Raw genomic sequence first — 26,744 nt, forward strand, 5'->3', positions numbered from 1 at the left:
CTGGTGTCTGGAATGCCAGGCAAAAGGGGAACTGGAGGGCACATGGTGCCTAAAGAGAAATCAACATTCTTTATGCACTGTGATTTTCAAATGAATTTGTATTTAATTCACTCCAGCATGTTAATGCTTCTTGTTCCTTCTATCAAAGGGGCTATGGGCAAGGACCAAGGCTGCAGACTCTACGTCTGTGTCCATCTGTGAGAGGCCCATGTATGCCAGGTCAGACAAGGCCAGAGAAAGGCCTCCAGGCTCACTCCCTCCAACACAGGCTTCCTTTTACCACATGGGCAATTAAGATCCTTAGATTTCCAGACCATAAGGTCAGAGATCAGCAAAAGGATTTATTGTTCAGGGTTACTGGTTAAAGATAATCAAGACCATCAATTTGTAGAGCAGATCAGCTGATATGGTAAGCAAAAGATCAACCAGTGTTATGTTTTAAATTCTGTTAGCCATGATATCCTCCATAGGAAAGAATACAAAAGACCAATATGTAAAATAAAGGTCAGAGAAGAGCAGTTTGGGGAACACTAAGAAGATTCATCAGAGAGAGCACAGTACAAAAATTTCTGAACTATTCACATTCATTTGAATGACTATTACATAAAACAAAAGTTTGGGCAAGTTATGGAGAAATAAAAACCCTTATGCACTGCTGATGGAATATAAAATGGTGCAGCCACTATGGAAAATTTTAAGGAAAATCCTTAAAAAATTAAAAACAGGGCTGGAGCTGTAGCTCAGTAGCACAGCATTTGCCTAGCACATGTGAGGCACTGAGTTGGAAACTTAGTACCACATAAAAATAAACAAATAAAATTAAGGCATTCTGTCCATATACAGCTATAAAATTTTTTTTAATTAAAAACAGACTTATCATATGATCTAGCAATACCCCTTCTGGTTAAATACTCCAAAGGACTGAAAGCAGAGACTGCAACAGATATTTGTACATCTATGCTCAAGCACCTATGTTCAAATCACAGAAAACAAAACAAAACAAAAAGTGGAAGCAATTCAAGTGTCCACTGATGGATAAATAAACAAAATGTGATACAAATCCAGTAGGGTATTATTCCACTTGAAAAGGGCATTCTAGCACATGAACCTTGAAAATATGATGCTACCTGAAGTCATTTGCAAAAAGACAAATAAGCAATTCCACTTATGATAAGGACTAAAAATAGTCAAATTCAGAGACAAAAAGTAGGACAGTAGTTGTCAGGAATGGAAGAAGAAATGGCAAGGAACTACTTAATGGGTATGGAGTTTCCATTTTGCAAGATGCAAAATTCCAGAAACAGATGGTGGTGATGGTTGCATGATAATGTGAATGCATTCCATGCCACTGAACCATATACTTAAAGATGGTTAAAATGATAAATTACCACAATTAAGAAAAAACAGATAATAAAGAAAAATAACAAAAAATCCACTACCTAATCTAACATAATATCTTCTTTTCAGTGAAGAAAGAAAACAGAAACTAACACAGAACAATTAATCACCCAGATACATACAGATACCAAAGATCTGGTGGCTCTTGGTAGAACTGAGGACTTCACCTGACAATGTGAGAATACTTGTACTGGTAGGAGCTTTTACTTAGAAAATTTATCTTGGATGCAAGGAAACCAACAGAATTCACATTTCTTGAATTATGTAATGATATCACCCAAGTTATTGCTAACTTTCTGGGAAGGAGATATCTGGTAATGGAAGAGGAAACCACAAAAAGAAAATTACTTTTCTCCTCCTTCAGACATCTATAATTTTTACAATAAATGAATAGGACTCTCCCTGCACCTGAACTTCAGTGAAAATAATTTAAGTCAGCCCACTGAGAATTCTTGTCTTGTATTACAGTGACCTACATACTCCAAGACCTTGAAGACAAGTAGTCTGCAGTGGAAAAAAAATTATTTGAAGGCTATGTCCTCAGCTTCTTTTCTAGGCCCAGTGGAAGACAGGCTCAGCCAGAGAGGAAATATTTTTAGACAGGGGTGCTTCAGAGTTGTAAAAATAAGCTGAGAGAATAGCACACTTGTTGAAGTCCCAAAGTACTTTGGCCATAGGACCAATAAGCATACCAACTAAAAGCATGCTAGATTTACATATTTTTGCAAATATATCACCAGATTTGAAGCAGTTTCTCTGAAGCATAGCTTGATTGATGAATAGATAAAAACTAGTCATTATACGGTGCAATGACTGACTGGCTTCCCTCCCCTTTGCCATCAATAACACAGCTCCACACCAGATGAGGGCTACTGTATCATCTTCAAAAAAATTCCAAAGTTGTACAAACTACCACATCTGAATTCTGACTTATTCCCCAGAATAAAGTCACAGACTCAGTGCTCCACGGCTGACCGTGCCAGGGATGCTGTGCCTTCATAGTAAGGCCTGCCCTTCTCAGCCATCTGGGTTTACTCCAGAGAAGAAAATAGGTCACAAATCAACTGCAACTCTGTGAACTAGCAATCTGTGTTTATGATTATCTCTGGCTGGGTAAGACCTTGGACTCTGCCATCAGCACAAGTAGTCTTCACTAACTTTAACAAATCAGGCAAAGGTTCTCTGTTGAGACTTTCAACCACCACTGCCACTATAGCCAGCCGGTTTGTTAAATTCCTTGGCTGACCTCCCAAAGAGTATTTCTAAAAAGCTAAGAAAATGTGCCCCCATTTTGGACTATAAGTCTGCTAAAAATAAAAAACTTTAATAAGCATCCAGGTTTGGCTAATACAGAGGAAGTATTAGGTAATAGAGGTAATACGCAGACCTCCCACCTCCTACAAGTTCTGAAAAAGGGGAGGGCTAACTGAACATGTTAATCATAACAACCAAGTCTAAATTACATTTATGAATCCCTGAAAGATGCCGCATGACACTCTGGGTAGAAGAGAGTTATAACCTAAACTGCTCTCCACCAAGATTAATATGATCATGTATTATAATGAGCAGGTATTTTTTAGTTTTGCTGAAAAGATTAATACAGAGGCTCACACAACAATTCAGGTAACATGCCTGGTCCAGGAATCACAAAGGAGATAGTAAAGTTACAAAGTTTTTCCCAGGATAAAGGAAATACTTCATGACCTCAACTTCCGAGTACATGTGGCTACACGAACAGTGATAGCAATAACTAAAAGATACTCTGTGGGAAAAACTTAACAGGGAAGAAAAAGGGAATATGATAAAATAATTTCTGGTAGGTGACTGAGTCCATAATGGCAGAAAGATGATGGCAGCACAGCATCCAGAAGGAGATGACCTGCAGGTGACTCTAATTTTGAGTCTAGAGTTGAGAAGAGGACAAGCTGATACCGTGGATTCCAGATACCCAGGGAATCCTTTGGCCATTAATGCAACCCTTCTCCCCACAAGAGAGCAGGTCAGGCACAGCTACGATTTTCTCAGTCTTAGGGATTTCCAGCCCACAGAACAGGAGTGTAGAGAACCCAGTTCTGGCTCCAGCTCTGCCTCTCACCCTTGACCTCATGTATCATCTTTGTGCGGGTAATTATTAGAATGGTCACATGAAATAACAGACATCAAAGGGCTATGCACAGACTAATGTGTCATATTTGTAGGGTGTTTTAAGTGCCAGGCTCTGTTCTAAATGCTTTGTGAGTATGAACATATGGCAATATTCCCAAAGTAAGTCGATGAAACACTAAGATTATCTTTCTCAAAAATATACTTAGATGAAATTTAAAATTTCTAGAATTGTTTGAACTCCCCATATTTCTGGATCAAATAGCTTCAAAGAGTTAAGAGACTTTAAGCCATCAGCTTAGATATGCCAAATCATAAAGTAGTATACGTGTACTGACCAATTTTTGCTGAATACATTAATAAGAAGTTGTGCCTGAATTAGTTAATTTAACTCTCACAACATGAGGCAAGTATTGTTATTTCTGGCACAGAAAGGGGGTGGGGGCGGTAAGTGACTTGCCCTAGGTTCTCAGAGCCAGGAAAGGAGGGCAGGGATCTAAACTCTAGCAGGGATTTCAAGTCCTGTACTTTTACTTAGACCACCACTTACCAGAAACTATTACTGCATCTCTAGCATAGCTGGGGAACACAGAGTATAGAGAGCAACAGCATAATCTTCCTATGTTCTTAGAGCTAGGCAATGAGGTGTGTATGCTTAAGGCAGATAAGGGGAGGAAAGGAGGGGAGGGGGGAAATTTGAAACTCAAACAAGGGGTAGGTGACAAGTAAAGCCAGATCTAGGACATAGGGGAGAAAAATCAAAATGTGACCGAAGTGCCATTTCTTATTCTACAAAATGTCCAAATATATTCAATGACATTTTTATTTATTTATTTATTTATTTTTGCCTATTAGTCCTACCTCTTCCACCCTATGGGAACAACAGCATCTCCAAACCCATCCTGAGTTCAATGACTAATATGCAGTACATAGGTAAAACAGTACATCAATAATGATCAGAGAACAGCCCAATAAAGAATTAAGTAACGACTCAGGAAATGAGGAAAGAATTTTATGACTAAAAGATATATTCCATACTCTTGAGCAGAAAGTTAACACCTGAGAATAAAAATATTCTCTTCATAATGAACAGTCCAAAGAAGAGCTTAGAGTTAGGTAACTACCAGTATCCTTTGATCCTGAAACTTCTAAGTCTCTGCACTATTTTTCAAGTAAACTTCAAGAGAGCCCTATATTCACTGTTGTTAACAGAAATGAATTAAACTAAAAAGTACAAAGTAACTATGATTAATCCTCCATTCAGCATCAGAAATTTCAGAGCTAGGGGCAGGGAGAACAGGGTGAATATATTCAGTAGCTGTGGAGAAGTTTTTGGGTCTGAGTCCTCATGGAGCATCACAAAGGAAAACAAAGGTTAGGGAAATGTTCACTTGCAGCTTAGAATGGTTCCCCCTACTCCCACTTTTTTCAATAGCTTAAGGAATTCTCCCAAAAACTAATATACACCTTTACCTTTTAAAAGAAAAATATCAAAAAATGCCTCCTTTTGGTGAGACAACTCACCCCTAATCTCCTTCAATGTGCAAACTTTCTCACTTTCCCAAAGTGTAATATCCTAAAAAGAATGGGCTCAGTTGTAGAGCTCTTGCTTAGCGTACACCAGGCCTGGGTTCAATCTCCAACATGACACACACACACACACACACACACACACACACACACACACACACACGCACACACACGTTTTATCAGAAAGTTTCTGAAATGTATTCCCAGGGAGACCACTGGGCTTCTCACCAATAATTTAATGGAAACTATGAGCTATCTGGATTCCTTATATGAAAAAAGGCAATGGACTAAGCAAAACTTAGAAAGGATTCATTCCATGAACTAGAGAAATGCACAACTAGTAGCTTCTTTCCTTCCTTTCTTTTCCTCTACCTTTATAGAGCAAAAAACAAAGCTGAGCATGTAATGTAGTGACACAAAAGGCTGGGAATGGAGGATCACAAGTTCAAGGCCACTCAGCAATTTAGTGAGGCCCTAAGTAATTTAGCAAGATCCCATCTCGAAATAAAAAATAAAGAGCTGGGACACCCTCCTTCAATCCTCCATACCAAAAAAACAAAAAACCCACAGCAAAAGACAACCTGTTCTCACTCAAGGTTTATTTAATGTCACAAGCTTCTTTGTTGGCCTAAGTATCCAGCTGAAGATAAAATGGGAATCAAAAGAACTCAGAAGTATATAACATGCAACATACATAAAACAAGTTAACTTATTTAAATATTAACCTGCAGCCTAAGGGATTTTTTTTTCTTTTAATTTATAGCAAACAAAAGAAATGACAGGCAAAGTAGACACTCTAAAAACACCTCTGTACTAATGGCCTGTGTTCTGGTCAAATGTAATTAAGCACAGACTTCACTTGTCTAAAATTGTTTAATTGCTTGAGAAATGCATCAGGTGCCTACAAAATCTGTTCAGAATTTTTTCATCTTGCTCAGCAAAAACTAGAACACATTATAATGATAAATTAAAAAATGAAAATTGTAAACAGAACCGCCACTTGATTAAAATTAAAACTACTTCAGGAAGAGTTCAAGAGAAAGAACGGAAATGTGATTAGTACTATAACCTAGATGCTAGTTTGGGTTTGTACTTACCTCGATTTACTAAGGTGGAACAACAAAATAACCAGTAGATGAAAGGTGTTCTACCTCATTTCAGAGGTCCCTGAACAAAGTGCAGTTATCAGCTGGGATTTGCAAGGTATAACAGGGAATTATGGCCAGTATTTTCCATCTCTACATTAGGTATCTATCTCAGCAAAAATTAGGAATGAAAGGGACATGAGGCAAAAAATGCAACAGGATAACTGCACTGAACATAAAAAAAAAAAAAAAAAAAAAAAAAAAAAAAAAAAAAAAAAAAATCACAGAGGCAGCTGACATTGAGCTCTTACTACCTGCCCAGACACTGTGCTAATCGTTTGACATGTGCTAATTCATTCAATCCTCTCCATATTCCTCCAAGGCCAGTACTAGTATTAGACATACTTTAGAGACAAGAAAACTGAGGTACAGAGGTAAAATAACTTTCCAGTGTTCCCACAGTCAGTGTGGGATAGAACCAGCATGCAGACCACCCAACTGCCTATACTGGAGTCCATCTGTACTCAAAACATATCAACTAATGTCAGCGGAACTCAATAGGCAAAAGAGATTTTTACTCTGCCAAAGTTGTTGATGAAGGAGCAAAAAGAATGAGGCAATACTGCCTAGACTGCTCACTACAGTGAAGAGTGCAAAACCAGATCAGCTAAACCACTAAAAATACTGCATAAATTTGTTTCACAGGAAAGCACAGTTTCCCTCTGAGGTAGAATAGAAGAAATAAAAATAGGTAGAAAGACATAATGGAAGGACAAGGAAATATAATTTTAATCTGAGTTTCCACATAGCAAACCAGTTTCTGCCCCAGGCCTGTCACTCCAAATGTTTTGAGAAAGCTATAAATCTGAAAGTTGACCATAAATTCATTCACTCATAATTATCTTAAGCACTGTCAAATAATAGATTAAGCAAAGAGAGATACGATATTTTGAGGAACCTGTAAATTAGGAGACTTTCTTTTTGTTTGTTTGTTTGTTTGTTTTGTGGTGCTTAGGATCCAACCCAGGGTCCTGCGCTTGTAAGGCAAAGCACTTTACCAACTGAGCTATCTCCCCAGCCCCAATTTAGGGGACTTTCTAGACCAAGTCAGCTAAGGATTCTGAGAATGATCGGACCATGGAAAATGGTCTTATCACCAGAATGATGTCATCCTTAATACCTTTCCATACCCACCCCTTACCAAGTTTCCTTGAACAGTATACAGTTTACTTCCTGCCTCTACTGACTCCTGCTGGAATTGGTTTCTTTCATGTGTGCCAAGGACCCTATTTGTCCTGAGTTGAGCTCTCCTGCCCCTGCTCCCTGGGAACTCCAGGGGACCCTCTTCTGGAGATCTCTGGTTTCTGTGATACCTCCACAGGACTAGAGTTGTCACCTAAAGTAACTAAGGTGCTCTTAAACTGTTACGTTAAGGATGGAACTACTATTTCTTATGATGGTCCACTATTTAGGCTTTTGGTTTTTATTACCATTTGGAATAACAGTTGTGTTATGCTTCTAACCTAGGAGGTAAGAAGCTTTTTTTATTCCTTAAAGTTTCAAAGGGATTTCTTGGTCCAGCTACTGAAGGATTCAATCCACCAACCTACGTATCTCATCAATGTCAATCACCTCCTTTCTCTTTTCTCAGGTGAAAGTTCTAATACCATGCTTATAATTTGAGGTGCTGCCTCTGACTTTTCATGGAATACAACATGCCCTATACTGGGGATTAAAAACAGGGGCACCCTACCAATGAGCTACATCCACAGCCTTTATGTATGTTTGTTCCTTTAATTTGAAACAGTGTCCTACTAAGTTGCTGAAGTTGGTCTAAAACTTATGATCCTCCTAAGCTCCTTTAAGCGAGTCACCGGAATTACAGGAATGTGTCTCATTAAACCTTTTCTTCAATATGTACAAAACTTTTGTTTTGAAGGGACTTATTCCTCTCACCCCACATATAATGTAGTTTATGAGGATGCCAAAAACCTAGCAGCCAGGGTATCTGCACAATAAAAAGAACAGTAAAAACATGACCTCAGAAGAAATGGGAGACCGTAAAAGTCAGAAGGATAAAACACGACAGAAATACAGGTTTTAGGGGACAACACAATCAAACTAACATACTGCACAATACTGCAGGAAGGGGAAATTAAAGATATGTAATAATAGTAAAAAAAAAAAAAATTTAAAGTAAGCATGGAAGTCTGGACTTTAGAAAAAAGACAAAAAAATTAAAAAATGAAAATTAAACTCTTTCATGACTGTAACCAGTGCACTTCAGATACTCTGCCAAGGAAAAATTCGGAGACCATAACCGCTCCTCCATTTCCCAACAATTTAAGGGCAAAGGACTGAAGTTAATATAAGCAGCTAGGATATGCAAATCAGGATTCTCCCCTGTGTGCATGAACACAACTGCTGGGGAAAACAAACTAAACTAAACTAAAAGCATTACTGTATCCAGATAATCAACTGTACGGGGCCCTGAACCATAGTGCAGGGCAAAGTCCTGAAAAAAGTGTTCAGGGACTTCTCCAGTCCCCTCTGCCACTTTATCTCCAGCTCCCACTGTCCTCCGCGTCTGAAGAGAGCGCAGATTTCGCTGCACTCAGGGCACTAGGTCAAAGTTGCCTCCAGAAGCCCTGGAGGCAGAATTCCAGGCCTCAAGGAACTCGGTTTAGGAGACTTTACAAAAAGTGATGACTATTATTATTCTTTGTAACCCAGCAAGCGAAGGAAACATGGGGAAGCGCGGGGAGACTGTTTAGGGAAGAAAACTGCTGACAGAGACTTCAGAATTATAAAAAGCTGGTAAGTAAAGTTAAAACTGATAGCAGTACAAGTCTCTGAAAGTAAATTTCTGTTTGCGAGAGGCAGCGGGCAAACAAGTTATGCCTGAACCTTGTGAACCTGTAGCTTTATGCACCGCCCCGTTCCAAACCGCATTCACCAACTCTCTCCACAGAACCTTCATCGGGCCGTGGGGGCGGCTGGGAATTCAGATGGAAGAAACTGGAAATCGGGCCAACAACACTGAATTTGGGGGGAATACAAACTGGCTGCGCCTTCACTGACCCAGGCGCCACATAGTTCAACTATGTGTGGGAGGGGCGGGTGAAAACTCCTCGGGACTCCGAAGGGCCACCACCGGTCAGCGCCTTCGTCTCCCGCTGGTCGGCGGAGCGAGCCAGGTTCGCTTCCCGTGGGCCGCTCACCTGGGCAATGCCGGCGCCCATCAGCCCGCCGCCGATGACCGTCACGTGCTTGACGATAATTTTCTTCGCCGAGGCCGAAGCGGAGGACGAAGAAGACACGGAGCGCACAAATTGCCTGGTTACGAAAGCCATGGTGCAGTGGCGGCGACAGCGACCGAAGACTAAAGGGAAAGCAAGAACGACTGGGCCTAGGCAGCCAGCGGACTTCTGGGGGCGGGGGCCCCGCGGCCCCGCCGCCTGCGCGCGGCAGGCGCCGCCGTGACGTCACGGGGCGTGGACTCACGCCTGCTCTGCCCATTGGCCCCGGCGGCAGGCGCCCGCATTCGAACATCTGAGCCCTCGTCTTCGGGCTCGCTTCTGGGGGCGCGGGGCTCCACCTTGCTCTAAAATCGAAGGCAACAGACTAGGCCAACCCTCGAATTGATTGTCTGGTGACCCGTGGGTTCCAAAGCAAAGATCAGGCCCAAGGAAGGAAAGGGAGAGTTGACCTCTAGTTATCCATTTCAAAGTTAGTCTATCAGTGTAGTGAGCTTGACAACAGTTCGTCAAAGAGCAACCTCTGGAGAGGAACTGATAATAATAGAAAGCATAGGAAAAGAGTATTTTTCCCAGCAATGGAAGACTTGATACACTCTAGGCAAATCTTATCGTGCGAATACTTTGTAATTATTGTGCTTTAGTCATACAGAATTTTTATAAATTTACTTACTTTTTAATGTATAAAAGAACCCACAGATTCACCATCCAAACAAAAGTCATCTGTTCCCAACTGGAAGTAAATATAGTGAATCCTGTGTTCACCATTGCTTTGATCTGATCTTTCTATTTAATTCTGCAAAAACATGGGAGAAGTATGTTGTTGAGCACCTTGTTAGGCTTGGGAGATCACTACTGGCTAAAGAGACAGTGTTACCTTGGAGTGGAGTCCTTAAAGTTTTATACAGTAGCAAATGCAAAAACCTCTGGAACTTGAAATGGAAAAGAAATAACACACAAAGAAACCTAGTAACTGGAAGAATGTGGAAATTTTATAAAACGATAATTCTAGGCAGGAGAAGCAGCAAATGCAAAGGCAGACACATGAGAAAATACTGCAACAGGAACCAGGGATGAGGAATTAAGTGTGGTTAGAGGGGAAGCTATGATAGTTGATTGGGAGGATGAGTGTTTAAGTGGATTTTAACTATTAATTCTCATTTACAAGTTTATCTAATGAAAGACCAAATACAGCCTAAGTACAGTGTTGTCATAATGTTTTTTTAAAATGAAATTTGCATGTAATATGCAACATGATGCCTAAATGTGGTACATTTTAAGATCTGTAATTTCTTTTCCTCAGGAGAGAAAGAATAATATTTGTCTTAATCCATTCAGACTGCTATAGCAAAATATCATAAGTTAAAGGTCTTATAAATTGAGCCTCTTTTATTGCTGAAAAAAAAAATTCTTTCTCACAGTTCTGGAGTCTAGGAAGTCCAAAGTCAAGGCACATGTCGATCCTATGTCTGATGAGAGCCTGCTTTCTGACTAATCGGTGGTTCCTCCTTGGTGTAACCTCACAAGGTGGAAGGTGCAAGTTAGCTCCATGGGGAACTCATCCCATTCATGAGGGGCTGCCCTCATGACCTCATTATCTCTGGAAGGCCCACCTCCAAATACTCTCTTATTAACATATAAATTTGGAGGGAACACTAACATTCGGTCTGTATCATCACTGCAGTAATATTTAAGCATCTCACAAATCTGAGGCTATCTATAGTTTGTGAAGGTGTGGTGCAAAGAAAGGAGAGTTGTGGTGGAAACTCAGGAGTCTTGGAGTGGTCACCAGTAAGTTGTATGACCTTCTTCAGCCATTTGCCCTTTCTTCGCTCTAATGCCGTTGTTTGTCAAAGAAAATGGTTAAACAAATAACTTTTCAGATAATTTATACTGAGAGGAGTTTTTGTCCATTTGCCGTCTTCTGGGCCACCCCTGCTCCTCTTCTTGCCTAGTCCTGGTCAGATGACAGTTACAATAGAATCATTCTTCCTTTGCTAGGACAGCAAGTCATTTTCCAAGTGTGGCCTTGGGCATTTGGGAGTGTGGTAAGAATTTCTGTACTCCCTGACTTGCATCTTCAACTTGTTCTTGGAGTTGTACTTATTTCTTTCTGCAGTAAGAGTGAAGTCCTGGGAAGCATGACCCTGGTCACTGAATCAACTCATTGAAAAAAGGCACTTTGTCAAAGGGAAGGGCTGGCATAGAAAACAGAGTAAGAAGTAATTTTTTTAAAAATATTTATTTTAAACCAAAGGACGAATGATCTCGCTGATAAGCGGATGAGGACATATAATGGGGGGTGGGAGGGGTTAGTGTTAGGGTTCGGGTTAGGTTTAGGGTTAGGGTTAAGGAGGGTGACAAGAATGGAGGAAGGAAGGACTGTATAGAGGGAAAAGAGGGGTGGGAGGGGTGGGGGGGAGAAAAAAATAACAATGAATCAAACGACATTACCCTATGTAAATTTATGATTACACAAATGGTATGCCTTTACTCCACGTACAGAGAAAAAACATGTATCCCATTTGTTTACAATAAATAAATAAATATTTATTTTAGTTGTGAATGAATACAATGCCTTTATTTTATTTATTTTTATGTGGTGCTGAGGATCGAACCCAGTGCTTCACACGTGCTAGGCAAGCACTCTACCACTGAGCCACACCCTACCCCTGATGGTTTTATTTTTGTCCCATAATTCAAAACTTATAATACTTAAAAATAGACATCAAAGAAGCATTATTTAACAACACACGTGGTAGTGGGCTCTGAGTAGATTCTTCATCTCCAACAAAGCATTGGAGAGAGCTGAGCTAACACTCCATCTTTACACTGGCAGGTGACAGGCACATAGACTGAGGGACAGGATTTGCTAACGACCTGGAGGTGGGAATCACTGAGCAAGTTGTAATTGTCCTATTTGTGGAAAACTATTGACTTATGACTTTCTGAGGAATGAGTGAAAAATTAATGCTGACTTTCTTGTTGAACAATTTCTAGATTTCTTGTGGCAGAAAACTGTGACTGCTCAAGGTGGTACAACAGAAAAGCCCAGAACATACAACCAAAGCTTAGCTACTGCAGAAATCAGTGATGGTCGGCATTGTTCCTGAGGTTCCAAGGAAGCAATTGTTTGATTAAGGCATATCATTAGTTTGAAAAGGGCACAGTCATGTGTTCATAAACCTACTGAAACGTGCTCTCATAATGATTTACCAAATACGCAAGGCAAAAACTCTTAATAATTATTAAAATTATTTTATGAATAATTGGATCATCTTGAGCTTTTAGAAAAAAATTCTCATAGCAACTGCAGACTTTAAACATGTGTCCTGGATTTTCTTATCATGCCAATAGTTGTCTCAATGCCAGTAGCTCTCTACTTCCATTTTCCACTTGGAAAATCTTTCTCAGTTTCAAAGAATGATGACACTCCCAATTCACAAGTTAAAATAAATGTCTAGAAAGTCTTAAACACAGGCCCCTTGGGATCTAGGTGGTAAAAACACTTAAAGCAAATATTTGTGTTAAGTGCCGCCTTTGTAAAAAATAAAAGTAGTGTGTAGTGCAGTGAGTGCAAGTTTGATTCCGAGTTTTAATCATACAGCATTCTCCAATCTGGGAAAGAGGTTGCTTGTGCTCTCTTGCTGAGGAAATGAAATGGTTGTTCACATTTCTCAAGCATGGATTTTGCACATGGAGGGAAACGGGTGCAATTTCACCATAAGAATTAATGGCTGTGGGATTTATAGAGGGTAGGTCAGGATTCTCCTGTTTTACAGGAAGGGAAAGTTTTCTGAATTATTGAGAATGGACAGTTATTCTAGCCTCAGCCAGCAATTTCCAAAATACTTGCTTGACATTATAAGAAGCCCAAGGTGGCACATGTAGATTCATTACTACTCAAAAGGAAAACAATCTGCAGAATATGCCATTTCATATAAGTCATATCTTTCACACCAATCACATTTTTTGTTTGTTTTCTTAGGATTTCTACATAAAAATTTTTATACTTTAAAGGCTAACCATTTATTAGCCTTACCAACAATGGTCATAATGATTGTCATTCTTTTGAGCAGTTTTTATGTACTATTTGATAATTATATTAAACAATTTTGCATGAAGTAGCAGCCAACATATACTGAGCCCTTTTCCAAGATTCCCATTGTTCTAGGTGCTTCATGTGAATGAATTTATTTAGCCCTCATAATGTTCCTGTGTGGTAGATACCAAGGGTACACAGTTCTTTAACACATAAGGAAAGAGGCCAAGACAGATTCAGACACTTAGCCAAGGTGCCAGCTAATTAATGGCACCGGCAGAATTGGCCAAACATTAAACCTTTCCCAGTGCATTCCTGATAACAATGGGCCCTAAAGGAAAGGGGCTGATATGGAATGCCAGGCCCTAAACCTTCACCTTCCCCATGTCAACTTAGTCCTCAATGACAATGGGCAATATTTGAGTACTCATCCCTTGGGGTCTGGTTTTAACCTGTACAACTAGCCCCTGATGGTCAGAACTGCATGTGTACGGTTTTCAATGATTACATCATCCTCATTGTACTCTACAAAACCAGCATCCCCTCTGTCACTGAGGGCCATTTTGCCATCTGGAAAGTGGACCCAAAGGGCACCTGAGTCTGCGAAGGAATTAAGGATTCTCTGAATCCTTGGAGGTCTGCTTGCCATCCTTTTGGGCTTACAAATACAATAAATAAATAAATAAATAAATAAGCAAGCAGATGGATTTAATTGGACATTTTTACTAATAAACCCCAGTTTCAAGTTTCCTGCAGTCCTTCCTGATGTTTCTGCCTGAAGACTCTGTATAGTCAGGCATTCTGTACCATCCTGTTTTCCAGGTTGTAGACTCAGGTTTCTCAAACACAAACATTCATTTACAATAATAATGCTGATGTGAATGTGTGCCTGCCAGTATCTTTGCAAAGTGTGATTTCATCTCCTTTGGGTTGGTACCCAGGACAGCAATCAGCCTGTATCTCCTGTGGAAACAGCTCCCTTTCTTAATGTGCCTTCTCATCATTTCAGCCACACTCCACATCCCTTTCAGGTCAATAGTACAAAGTTATAAAGAGAACCACTGTGTTCCCCTCCTTTTAATAGAATAAAGACTAAAATTCTAAATCCTGGCCCCATACTCTAAACTCATCTAGTTTCTTTTTTTTAATTTTTTTTTTTAGTTATAGAAGGACACAATGTAATACAAAGCTGCTCTCCCCACCCTTTCTGCTGCAGCCATTTTCCCCGCCTCCCAACTTCTCGTCAGTCTGTGAACATCCTAGCTAGCTATTGGTTCATCAGTCAGCTTGCAAGTATCCTTCTCTGTTATTGGTCCCCTGTTAGCCTGCCATCTTTTCTCATGCTCTCTCTCTCCTACTCACTTTCTTTCTCCTTCTCATTTTTCACACTCTTTCTTCTGTGTGCCCTTTCTCTTTTCCTCTCATTTTCTCTCTTACCCAGCAGGGAGACCCTTTGTTTGCTTAATAAACTCCCTTATATGATTTCCTGTGTCTGGCATGGTTTTCGTGGGATTTCTTACACACAATACCTGTATTTTATTTTTAGGTGGTGCTAAGGATTGAACTTTACCATGAACCACAACACCAGCCCCTAAACTTAGCTAGTTTCTTCTGCTCTTTTCCAAGTACCTTAATTCTAGTCACAAATATTTACCCTAACTTCTAAACTGTCTCTTATAAAGAGCTCAATTGCTAGTTTTCCTATAAATGAATTAAAGGTCAACCCAAAAGTGAAATGTTTTGACTCTAGGTAAAGAATTTCTTTAGAGCCAGGCATTTAGAGTGAAATAAGGCTGATAGTGACTCTCTGTTATACTTTTAAAAGTAAAATCATTGATTAAAGTTCTCCAATGCTTTATGAGAGAAAAAAAAAAAAATTTTGCTCATCTTGTATCTATCGGACATGACAGTAGGTGCTAGAAAATAAAGAAGTGACCAGAATATGGGCTTTGCTCTTCGGAAGGCCCATGGCACAGTAAGAGAAATAAAAATGGAACTAAGACATTGAAGCCAGAATTAAAGACAGGCAGTTAGTGTAGATAGATGATCCAGTGGGATAGAGAAAATTGAGGCTGATTTGGATTGGGAAAGTTGGAGGCCGCCCCAGAGAGTTTGGAATGGCAGTGTCTCCAGAGCACTTTCATTACCAAGATTACCTGCCTGTTAGCACAAATAGGCCAGGCAGGACACAAACCTCATGAATCATCTTTGTTGTTAATTCTGGAACAAAGTTTCACACCAGAACAGGGGATGCAGGGATGAAATGGTGCTGGTGGACCCACTTTCCTGTGGAAAATGAGCCACTGAACAATGAAAGGAACTGGGTTTATATAGGTTATTTTCTGGGGGGTGGTTTAGTGAGTAAATCAGTTTTTCTTGGGCACTTAGAATTTTTGGGTCTGTTCTATTAATCAGCAAAACTGTCAGTTTGAGGGCTTTAGGAATTTACCCTTCTGGATGAAGTGTCTGCAGACAGCTTCTGGAGAGAGAGGATCTGCTTTGAAGGGGATTACTGCCTTTTAGAAACTGTCACTTTTAGGGTAATAAAACACTCTCTGTCTGCAGTAGGCACCCGGAAAATCTCTGTCTCTGGAGATGAAGGCTGCCAGTGCATGGCCTTCTTTTTCACTCCCTTTTCCCCGTCCACATTATCTTGGGGACTTTTCATTTTCCATATCTAATGCTACCCCTCCCAAAAGGTTGCAGACAGGGAGTCGTTAATTAATGTCTCCTGGGCTGCTACCTGCCTGGATCACTCCATTTGGCCCTGACCCCTGCCTATGTGCTTCTCACCTTTTGGCCTTTGCACCTGGCATCTCCTGGGTATAGCAGGAAGGAGAGAAATAAGGGGTAAGAGCGGGAGAACAAAGAAAGTAAAAGTCTATAAAAGGGGCAGGGCGCTCTCACTTCTTGGGATACCAGAATCCAGCCATGGCTCCCTTTCTCCCTCCCGGGAGAAGTCTGTATTATTACCTTTAAGTAAAACCTGCTCTATACGCTTGCCTCTGTGCGCTTCTCTAATGTTCAAACTTCAACAGTTGAGGAAGCAGAACTCCTCACCAATACATCGTTGGTATCATCATGACAGTGATGTTGGGAGTGATGTCCAGAGGGGAAGGTGAGGCTGCAGGAGGTGGTTAGGCTGCTGGGAGTGGGAAATGGGGTGAATAGGTGGGTGAGCAAGTTGCAAGAGTTAACAGTTAACAATGAATGCTCAATTTGCCAGACTGTGATGTAGAAAATGACTTGCCTGAGGCCTCACGGGCCTGAGTACAGAGCCAGATCTTGAACTTGGGTCTACCTGTGTGCAAGCTCTTCTTCAGCCAGTGTGCTAAGCTACTGCATCATAGTGGAGACGTTGATACTGCCCTTTCCCCAGGTGTTGAAGTTTGAACATTGGAGAAATGCCAAGGCAAGCGCAGAAAGCAAGTTTTATTTAAAGAATAGTAACACCGACTTCTGGGAAGAAGAAGGGAGCAGGTTGGAACAGGAGCAGGAGGAGGAAGGGCTTTGGAACTTTGGTAGGAGGAAGGGGAAAGGGCAGCATTTGATTTTTTTTTTTTTTTCTTTTTTTTTAAGTGCAGATGGACACAATACCTTTTTTTTTTTAATATGGTGCTGAGGATGGAACCCAGTGCGTCACACGTGCTAGGCAAGCTCTACCACTGAGCCACGACCCCAGCCACAGCATTTGATTTTCAACCAGTCCCTACCTTCCTGATTGGATCCAATTATTTCTTGTCTATATTGACCGACTTTCTGCTCCTGGGCTTCAACATTACAGCACAGCCTTGAGGACGATTAGAAGGTTTTCAGAAAGAGCTAAAATGGCATTCCACACAGAGAAAAATTGTATATCCAGACTGTGAAGGAAGAGAGGTGGGAGAGTGATCTGGAAATGGAATAAAGGTAGAATAACCAAACACGGGACTCTGGGGTCGGTGAAGATGAAATTGGAAAGATAAGGGCCCAGATCAGGGTGGACCATTTTATGATAATCATGGTCACAACTGCATTGAAGATATTTTTTTTTCAACTTTTGATTTGGAGATAATTGCAAATTTACAGAAAAGAAGAATAATAGGGCAGCTGGGCACAGTGGCACATGCCTGTAATCCCATCAACTTTAGGACGATGAGGCAGGAGGATCACAAGTTTGAGGCCAGCCTCAGCAACTTAGCAAGGCCTTAAGCAACTTAGGGAGAACTGCCTCAAAATAAAAAGCGTTGGGGATGTGGTTCAGTGGTAAAGCACCCCTGGGTTAAATCCCCAGCACCAAAAATAAATAAATAAATAAAATAAATAAATAAATAAATAAATAAAAATAATGCAGATAAACTCATATACCCCTTATCTGACCCACATATTATTAACATTTTATCACATTTGCTTTATCATCTGTTCTTTTTTACCTATTATCTATATATAGACAAATATAATTTCTGAACCACTTGAGGGTAAATTACCCACATCATGATCCTTTATAATATTTTAGTATGTATTTCTTAAGAATAGGGTAATTTTCCTACATAAACACAGTGGAGTAATCAACCTTAATGAATTTAATATTGACATATTTTGAACTAATCTGTCATCTGTACTCCAATTTATGTAATTGACTCAGTAATGTCCTTTTGAGACTTTTTTCCTTCCAGTACTATATCCAGTCTATGTCCAGGTGTTGCATTTAGTGGCCATTCCTCTCTCTCTTTAAAAAATAATAGCCTTACACAATGGAATATTACTGAGGCATAAAGAAGAATGAAATTATGGTATGCTGGTAAATGGATGGAACTGGAGAATATCATGCTAAGTGAAATAAACCAGTCCCAAAAAACCAAAGACCAAATGTTTTCTCTGCTATGTGGATGCTAACACACAATAAGGACGGGGGAAGGAAGAATAGAAGTTCATTGGATTAGACAAAGGGGAATGAAGGGAAAGGAGAGGGGGAATGGGAATAGGAAAGACAGCAGAGTGAATCGGACATGACTTTCCTATGCTCATATGTGAATACATGACCAGTGTAACTCCACATCATGTACAGCCACAAGAATAGGATCCTAATTAGAATAAGTTATACTCCATACATGTATGTCAAAATATACTCTATTGTCATCTATATCTAAAAAAGAACAAATTTGAAAAGTGAAAAACAAATAGCAAACTTATTGAGATTTATTTTACCTATCATAAAACTTGGGCATTTCAAGTATACGAAATTCAATCATTTTTCAATAACTTTACTAAATGGTACAACCATCACTGTAAATTGTAGAGCATTTTAATTCCCCCAATTAGATCTTTCATGCCCATTTAAAGTTAATCCCCATTCTTATAAACCACTAATCTATTTTCTATCTTTGTAGATTGACTTTTTATAAACACTTCATATAAATAGAATCAAATAATATGTAATGTCTCTTGGCAGAAAGTTTTTTAAGTCTTATCCCTGGCAGATTATTTTTTAAATTTTTATTTGTTTATTTTAAAATGCAATTGAGTCATTTTATTTTGAGACGGGGTCTGGCTAATTGCCCAAGCTGGCTTTGAACTTGTGATCCTCCCACCTCAGCCTCCCCAGTTGCTGGGATGATAGGCATGCACCACCACACAGCTTATCATTTTTCCTTTTTATTACTGAATAAAATTCTATTGTACTGAACTACAACGGTTTACCTATTCATTCACCTATGGTGGACATTTAGGTTGTTTCCAGTTTGGAGCTACATGAACAGAGCTGGTGTGCACCTTCACATGAGAGTCTTCGTATGGACACGTTTTCATTACTCCTGGCTAGATAGGAGCGGAATTGCTGGGAGATGCGGCAGTTTCGTGTTCAGTGTTTAACTTCTTGATAAACCACAGAGCTGTTTCTAAAGGTGACCACACCACTTCATGTAACTACAAGCAGGGTATAAGGGTTCCCTCTTCTCCACATCTTCACCACCGCTTGTTTTCTCTTATTTATTATAAACATACAAATATGTGTGAAAAGTTACACAATGCATTTCCCTATTTACTAATGATGTTGACTATCTTTCCCCATGCTTATTAGCTATTAATAGATCTTTATTAAGCTCTGTCTTCATATCTTTTGCCCACTCTTACTGTTCTTATTAGAAGTATGGATTCATGAAGTCCAAATCTTTCCAAAGGTGTTTAATACATTAATGTATCAAATTATTAGTATTGATAAAATTGATACAACATCGTATGTATTTATCATGTACAACATGATATTTTGAAGAATATATATTATGGAAGGGTTAAATCTAACAAATTATCCTATACATCACCTCACATAGTTATCAACAGCCATTCTTGGGGCTGGGGTTGTGGCTCAGTGGAAGAGCACTTGCTTAGCATCTGTGAGGCACTGGGTTCAATCCTCAGCACTATATATAAATAAAATAAGGGTCCACTGACAAAAAATATTTAAAACAAAAAGGAAATGCAAGAAAAGTAACCACTAAAATGTTTTTAAAAATCCACTCCTTTTGCATTTTTCAAGAATGTAACATATTGTCATTAACTATAGTCACCATGTTGTACTATACATATTTAATTATTTTGATGTTCAAATGGAGCCAGAATTGACCAGTAAGAACTACCCACAATGGTTTCTGGAGATAGTTCCCCATCAAGTTCTCAAGCACGTCCTAAATTTTTGGTATTATAGGGCCCATCTTATGCCCACTCTGCCCTAGCTCCAAAGCCAGCCATCTTGTGGAGGAGTTCTGGTTCCTTTTAGGGGGAATGGTGGTAGAACTAGGTCTAGGCCTAACTCTCCTTTAAGAGATTACACCAGCTATTACTTCTTCAAGAATGTGTTAGTTCTCTATTGCTGTGTGACAAATTACCACAAAGCTTAGGCTGAAAAATTATCTCATGGAGTTCCTAGGTAGAAGAATCTGAGAAACTGGGTGATCTGGCTAAAGGTTCTTCATAAAGTTATAATCAAGATGTTATCTAAGGTTATAGTCTAAACGCTTGACTGTAACGATGGAATAGAGAAACTAGAGAGATTGGAGTGATCATTTTTCCAAAGCTTTGACAGAGAAAGAAACTGAGGCTCTAAGAGGTCAAATGGCCAGTTACTGGTAGGGGTAGGACTTGGGTCTGAGGGTGGTCACCATTCCACTATGACCAGCTTTCCACCAGTCTCCACTGGCCTGAGGCAGCAAATTGGCCTAAGGCCGTGAATTTGCCTGAGCTGTGATCCCTTGGGAATTTGTCTTTAATTTACTTTTATATGCCTAGTTAGATGTTTCTTGAAGAGATCAAGGTTTTATTGTTTTCCTTATAATTACATTTTTTAAATTAACAGAACAGAAAGAATGAACAACTTATATAGCTAAATAGTATTAATCCCAGGTTCCCAGAGAAAATTCTTCAACTTCCAAGGTATTTTTTGCATTTGATTCTTGGTAAGCTCTTTCTTCCCCCACAAGAGGGCAGCAGAGGGCTTTTTCAGTAAATTTACAACGTGCCTAAAATCTAATGGTAATAGCACTTTGTCTTTCCACCCCCCAGCTTGGTGCTGGGGAACTGAACTCAGGCCTTCATTCATGCAAACTAGGAAAACATTCCACCCACTGGGCTACATCCTCAGCCCCGCACTTTTTATTTTTAAAGACACTTTCTCAGGCTTATTGAAAAAAGTGTTCATTGGTGAAGGAACTACAAGCATAGATTTTCACTTTGGAAAAACTTTCCATCTTAAAAGATTTTAAAGGTGTTTGACATATAGTAGCAATTAAACATTTCTTGAATGACTAGTGAATAGCTTAAAATTGATAGCTTTTTTGAAAAAAATACAATGTAACTTACATGACTGACACAACAGGAAGTTGAAACCTTACTTTTGATTACTCTAAGACTTTAAAATTTGGCATCTTTTAATTTCTTTGACCATATGGTGCAATTAGACCAGGATCAGAATGTGGAGGTTTTAGATCTAGATCCAAGATCCTATGAGCTGCTCATTTCACTCTGGTCTCTATTTCTTCAAATATGTGGAGACAAATTAGATCATCTTTAAATTCCCTTTTAGTTATTAAATTCTGTAATGAAAGAATCCTAGTCTATCAGACTAAATAAGTTTTTAAATAAAAATGTTCCACATGCCTTATTAAAGCTATTGAGGCTTTCAGTTTGCAGATGACTATTGAAGTACCCTGAGCCAAACAGGCCCAATGCTATCAGTATCCTGAACAATATCAGAAGTAAAAAGTATTCTGCTACTGTGCCTGGCAGAATAATTTTTTAGTTACAGAAAAATTGCAAAAATGGTTCAAAATTAGCTTCCACTAATTTTGACATCTTATATATGTCATGGCTCATCTGTCAAAACTAAAAAATTAATCTTGGTACAATACTATTAAGTAAATGACAGATTTCATTTGGATTCACCAGTTTTTTCATTAATGTCAGTATTCTATTCCAGGATCCAATCTGGGATATCTCTCTGTATTTAGGAAAAAATACTTTTAAATTTTTGATGCATATTCTTAAATTTTCTTTAGACATGTAGTTCCACTCACTCCATATTGAAAATAGCAATATGTAAATGCTTCTCACTTATCAATACTTAGTATTTTCCTATCCAAAAATATCTTTAAAATTTGATGAATGAAATCAGTATCTCACTATACTACTTGCATTTTGATGAGTTTGAAAATTATTTCATATTATTGGCTATTTGAATGAAGTTTTTGTATCATTTGCCTATTTTAAAAATCAGAACTCTTACAGTACATATAAAGTGCTTATAAGTCAGTGCTATAATAAATTTATAAGTATTCTATATATTAAAAATATTAAATTGGGGGTGGGCTGGGGTCGTGGCTCAGTGGTAGAGCACTTGCCTGGCATGTGTGAGGCCCTGGGTTCAATTCTCAGCACCAAGTGTAAATAAATAAATAAAAAGAAGGTTAAAAAAAAAAAAAGAATGTTAAATTTTTTTCAAGGCTATAGAATATTTTTATGTTTTGAGGCAGTCACTGAAAATAGTTTTCAATTTTCATGTCATCAAATTTTTTGTTTGAGTTTTGTGAGATTCTATGACCTTTTTTAGAGTTAGGTTTTGCTATTTTTAAATTTTTTGTTTAAGTCAACACATAATATTTGTGCATATTTATGGGGCACAGTGTAATAATTCAATACATGTATATAATGTGCAATGATTGAATAAGGGTTATGAGCATTCCTATTTCTATTATTTCTGTATGTCTGGGGCCTTCAAACTCCTTGAGTTTTTCATAAAATATATAATAGGTTGTTATAAACCACTGTCATTCTACCGTATAGTAGAACATTAGAACTCATTCCTCCTACTCAATGTATTTCAGTACCCATTAGTCAACCTCCCCCTATCTCCCCTCCTCCCAGCCCTTAGTAATCTTTATTTTCTACTCTTGTCATCATTGAAGTCAACTTTTTCAGATCCCACATAGGACAGAGAACATGTGGTAATTATCTTTCAGTGTCTGGCTTATTTTGTTCAATATAGTATCTTCTAGTTCCAACCATTTTGGTGCAAGTGACAGGATTTCATTCTTTTTATAAGGCTCAATGACATTGCATTATGTATACATACCACGTTTTATCCATTTGTCTATTGATGAGCATCTAGATTTATGCTAGTGTGAACAGTGTTGCCATAAATGGTAATCCAGGTATCTCTTTGATATGCTGATCTCATTTCCTTTGTACACATACCCAGAAGTAGGACAGTTGAAATGAAACATGGTAATTCTGTTTTTAGAATCTGGAAGAATCTCCATACTACAATTACCTTCCTACCAGCAGTGTGTAAGTATTCCATATTCTCTGCACTCTTACCAGAATTTGTTATTATCTTACTTTTTCGATAACTATTCTGGCTGAGGTGTGGTGCTATCTCATGATGGCTTTGACTCTCATTTCCTTGATGATTAGTTATGTGGGGCATTTTCTCACATGATTGCCATTTGTATATCTTCTTTCGAGAAATGTCTATTCAGACAATTTATTTGATTTTTAATAGTTTTATCAGGGTACAATCAAATGAAAGTTGTATATATTTAAGGTGAATATTTCCTTCTTCTCTAAAGTGGAATAATGTTCCACTGTGTGTTTGTGTATATGACAGATTTTCTTCCATTTATCCATGAGTGGACATATTCCATATCTTGGCCATTTTTGAATAATGCTGCAGTGAACAAGGAATTGCACATAAATCTTCAAGATCTTGATTTAAGTTCCGTGGGCATATAGCAAGAAGGGGGATTGTTGGATCATATGTTAGTTTTATATTTTTGGGCACTGGGGATTGAACTCAGGAGCACTTTACCACTGAGCCACATCCCCTGCTATTTTTACTTTTTTATTTTGAGACAGGGTCTCACTAAGTTGCTGAGGCTGGTTTTGAACTTACAATCCTCCTGTCTGGGCCTCCCAGGTTGCCAGGATGACAGGTGTGTGCCACCATGCTAGGCTCTATTTTTAATTTTTTTTTTTTTTGAGGAATTTCTATATTGCTTTCCATAATGGTTGTACCAACTCACACTCCTATCAACAATGCACAGCGGTTCTCTTTTTCCACGTTCTTGCCAATATTTCTCACTTCTTGTCTTTTCAATAATAGCTATTTTAATGGGCATTATGTCTTGTTTTGTGTCATTCTGTATTTCCCGGATTAGGGATGTTGAGCACCTGTTCACATATCCGTTAGCCATTTGTTTATCTTCTTTTGGAAATATCTATTCAGGACCTTTGCCCATTTTATAATTGGGCTATTTGTTCTTTTGCTATTAAGTCCTGTGAGTTCCTTACACGTTTTGAATATTAACCCCTTATGAGATGTACAGTTTGCAACTATTTTCTGCTGTTTCTTAAGTTGCCTTTTCAGCCCTTTTTTTTTTTTTCTTTGCTGTGCAGAAGGCTTTTAAATTATTGTGAGCCTACTTGTCTGTTGTTGCTTTTGTTGACTATACTTTGGGTGTTATACCCAAAACCTGCCAAGACAATGTCAAGAAGCCTTTCGTCTGTTTTCTTCTAGTAGTTTTAAATGAAGTTTCAGATCTTATGTCTAAGTCATTAATCCATTTTGAGTTGATTTTCATAGGTGCTGTGAGATAAAGGCTCTGATTTCTTTCTTTAGCACATGGATGTCCAGTTTCCCCAACACCAGTTATTGAAGAGACAAGCCTTTCTTATTGTATATTCTTGGCACTGTTGTGAAGACAAGTTGACTGTAAGTGCAACTTAAGTGTAAGATATTTTATTTCTGGACTCTCTATTTTGCTTCATTGATCTACATATCTGTTTTTACTGTCAGTACCATATCGATCACTGTAGCACTTTATTATAATTTGAAATAAGTAAGTGGGACACCTGCAGCCTTGTTATTTTTGCTCAAGATTGCTTTAGCTGTTTGTGATCTTTTGCGGTTCCATATGATTTTCAGGATTGTTTTTCCTAAGTCTGTATAGAATGCCATTGGGATTTTGTTAGTGATTGTGGTAAATCTGTAGCTCACTTTGGGGAGTATGGTCATTTAATATTAATTTTTCCAATGATGAGCATGGGATGTCTTCCTGCCTCTCTGTTAATGTCTACCATCAGTGTTTCATCGTTTTCAATATACAAGTCTTTCACCTCCTTAGTTAAGTTTATTCCTAAATATCTAATTCTTTTTGTTGTTAATATAAATTTGATTTTCTGATTCGTGGATGATTTTATGATTTTCATGTTGATTTTCTATCCTATAACTTTGTTTACTCTAACAGCTTTTTACTGAGTCTGGGGTTTTCTACATGCATGATCATGTCACCTGAAGAGATAAGTTTCCTTCTAATTTGGATTCTTTTTATTTTTATCTAATTGTTTTGGCTGAGGCTTCCTGTACTGTTGAGTAGAGGTGGTGAGGGTGAGAATTCTTGTCTTGTATCAGCTCTTAGAGAAACAGCTGTTTCCCCTACTGATGGTTTTCTATGGGATTTTCACATACAGTCTTGTGTTGAAGTTAAGCTCTTTCTAAACCTAATTGGTTGTGTGTTTTTATAATCAATGAATGTTGAATTTTGTCATAAGTTTTTTTTCTGTATTTATTATCATGTGACTTTCATCTTATTTTGTTAATATGATATATCACACTGATTGATTTGCATATATTGAGCAATCCTTGCATCCCAGGGATAAATCCTATCTGGATAGAGTAAGATGTTTTGAATATGCTGTTGAATTGGTTTTCAAAAAAAAAAAAAAAAATGCCCACCACCTTGGGGAATGATACTGACTAAATTATAAGTTAGATTATGTGTATAACACTAAATCCCATTATGTAGAATTATAATGCATCAATAAAAATATGGAAAAATAAGAAAAATAAAAGATAAACTACACATTTGTTCTTTAGGAAGGAAGAGTGTACTGATGGAGAGTGTCTAGGCACCAGGCAGCTTCTGGAGCCCTGATTACATAGTCTTTTTGTTGGAATAATGATAAGAAGATGGAAGCCAACTGTGTTCCTTTTTCACCAATCCAGGTTTTAAGTAGGTACTTAAGTAGGAACTTCAGAGAAAGCCTCATCCAGCATTTGCTGATCCCCATGTGCCATAATTTTAAGTAATCAGTACACCAACGTACATCTTGAGGTGACATTCCCTGGATAACGTTGAGATCAAGCGCTCAGTACTCTGCTGTGTAGATCCATCCTTCTCTCAGATGCTGCTGGATTTGGATGTGAGATATAAGAAAATTGGGCTTCCTTGTTTATCTTTCTGTATCTTGTGATAGAACCACTAACTTTACTCTGAGGGCGTATTTTAAACAGAAATGCCCTCCTGTCTAAAGACCATGCTATACTGTATTGTGGCCATCTATCTTTGGAGGTCGGTTTCCTCTTTCATTTCTTAACTTGGTATTTGGTAAAAACAAAATTTTGTTAGGAGTTAAAATAAAACAAAAACTCATACATGACACTGTCTCCACAAAAACAAAAAGTTTAATAAAAGCACCAAAAACTGTTAAATATAGATGAAGACTCAAAGTTAGAGGTTAGGCATACTTATAAAATAGAGTACAATTACTTTTACATTTCAGATGAACTGTGAAATGCCAAATTGAAAAATGTCAATGTTTGAGAAAAACATCAACAGTCCTTCAGTCATGTACCATAGAAAGATATTTTTTAAATGCTACAGTTGGAGGCATGGTATTTAAAAGTTTAATTAACTTCTGATTCTGACACAATCTCATGGAAAACAGAAGTTCTTTTTTCAAGTAATTAACAAACTCTTTGGTTAGGAATACTGAAAATCCATCTATAAAGAGTAAGAAACT

General features: G+C 38.4%; 1 protein-coding gene across 1 annotated transcript in view; it reads right to left on the reverse strand.

The window, feature by feature from the left end:
* HADH (hydroxyacyl-CoA dehydrogenase) overlaps positions 1 to 9,568 on the reverse strand; it is a 48,044-nt gene extending 38,476 nt beyond the window's left edge. The window contains exon 1 of the mRNA XM_079153591.1: positions 9,338 to 9,568. Within this exon, the coding sequence (XP_079009717.1) occupies positions 9,338 to 9,469 (132 nt within the window). The 5' untranslated portion in view covers positions 9,470 to 9,568. The remainder of the gene's footprint in view (positions 1 to 9,337) is intronic.
* Between the last annotated feature and the right edge of the window lie 17,176 nt (positions 9,569 to 26,744).

The sequence above is a fragment of the Sciurus vulgaris genome (assembly GCF_902686455.1).
Source record: "Sciurus vulgaris genome assembly, chromosome: 9".
Taxonomy (NCBI): domain Eukaryota; kingdom Metazoa; phylum Chordata; class Mammalia; order Rodentia; family Sciuridae; genus Sciurus; species Sciurus vulgaris.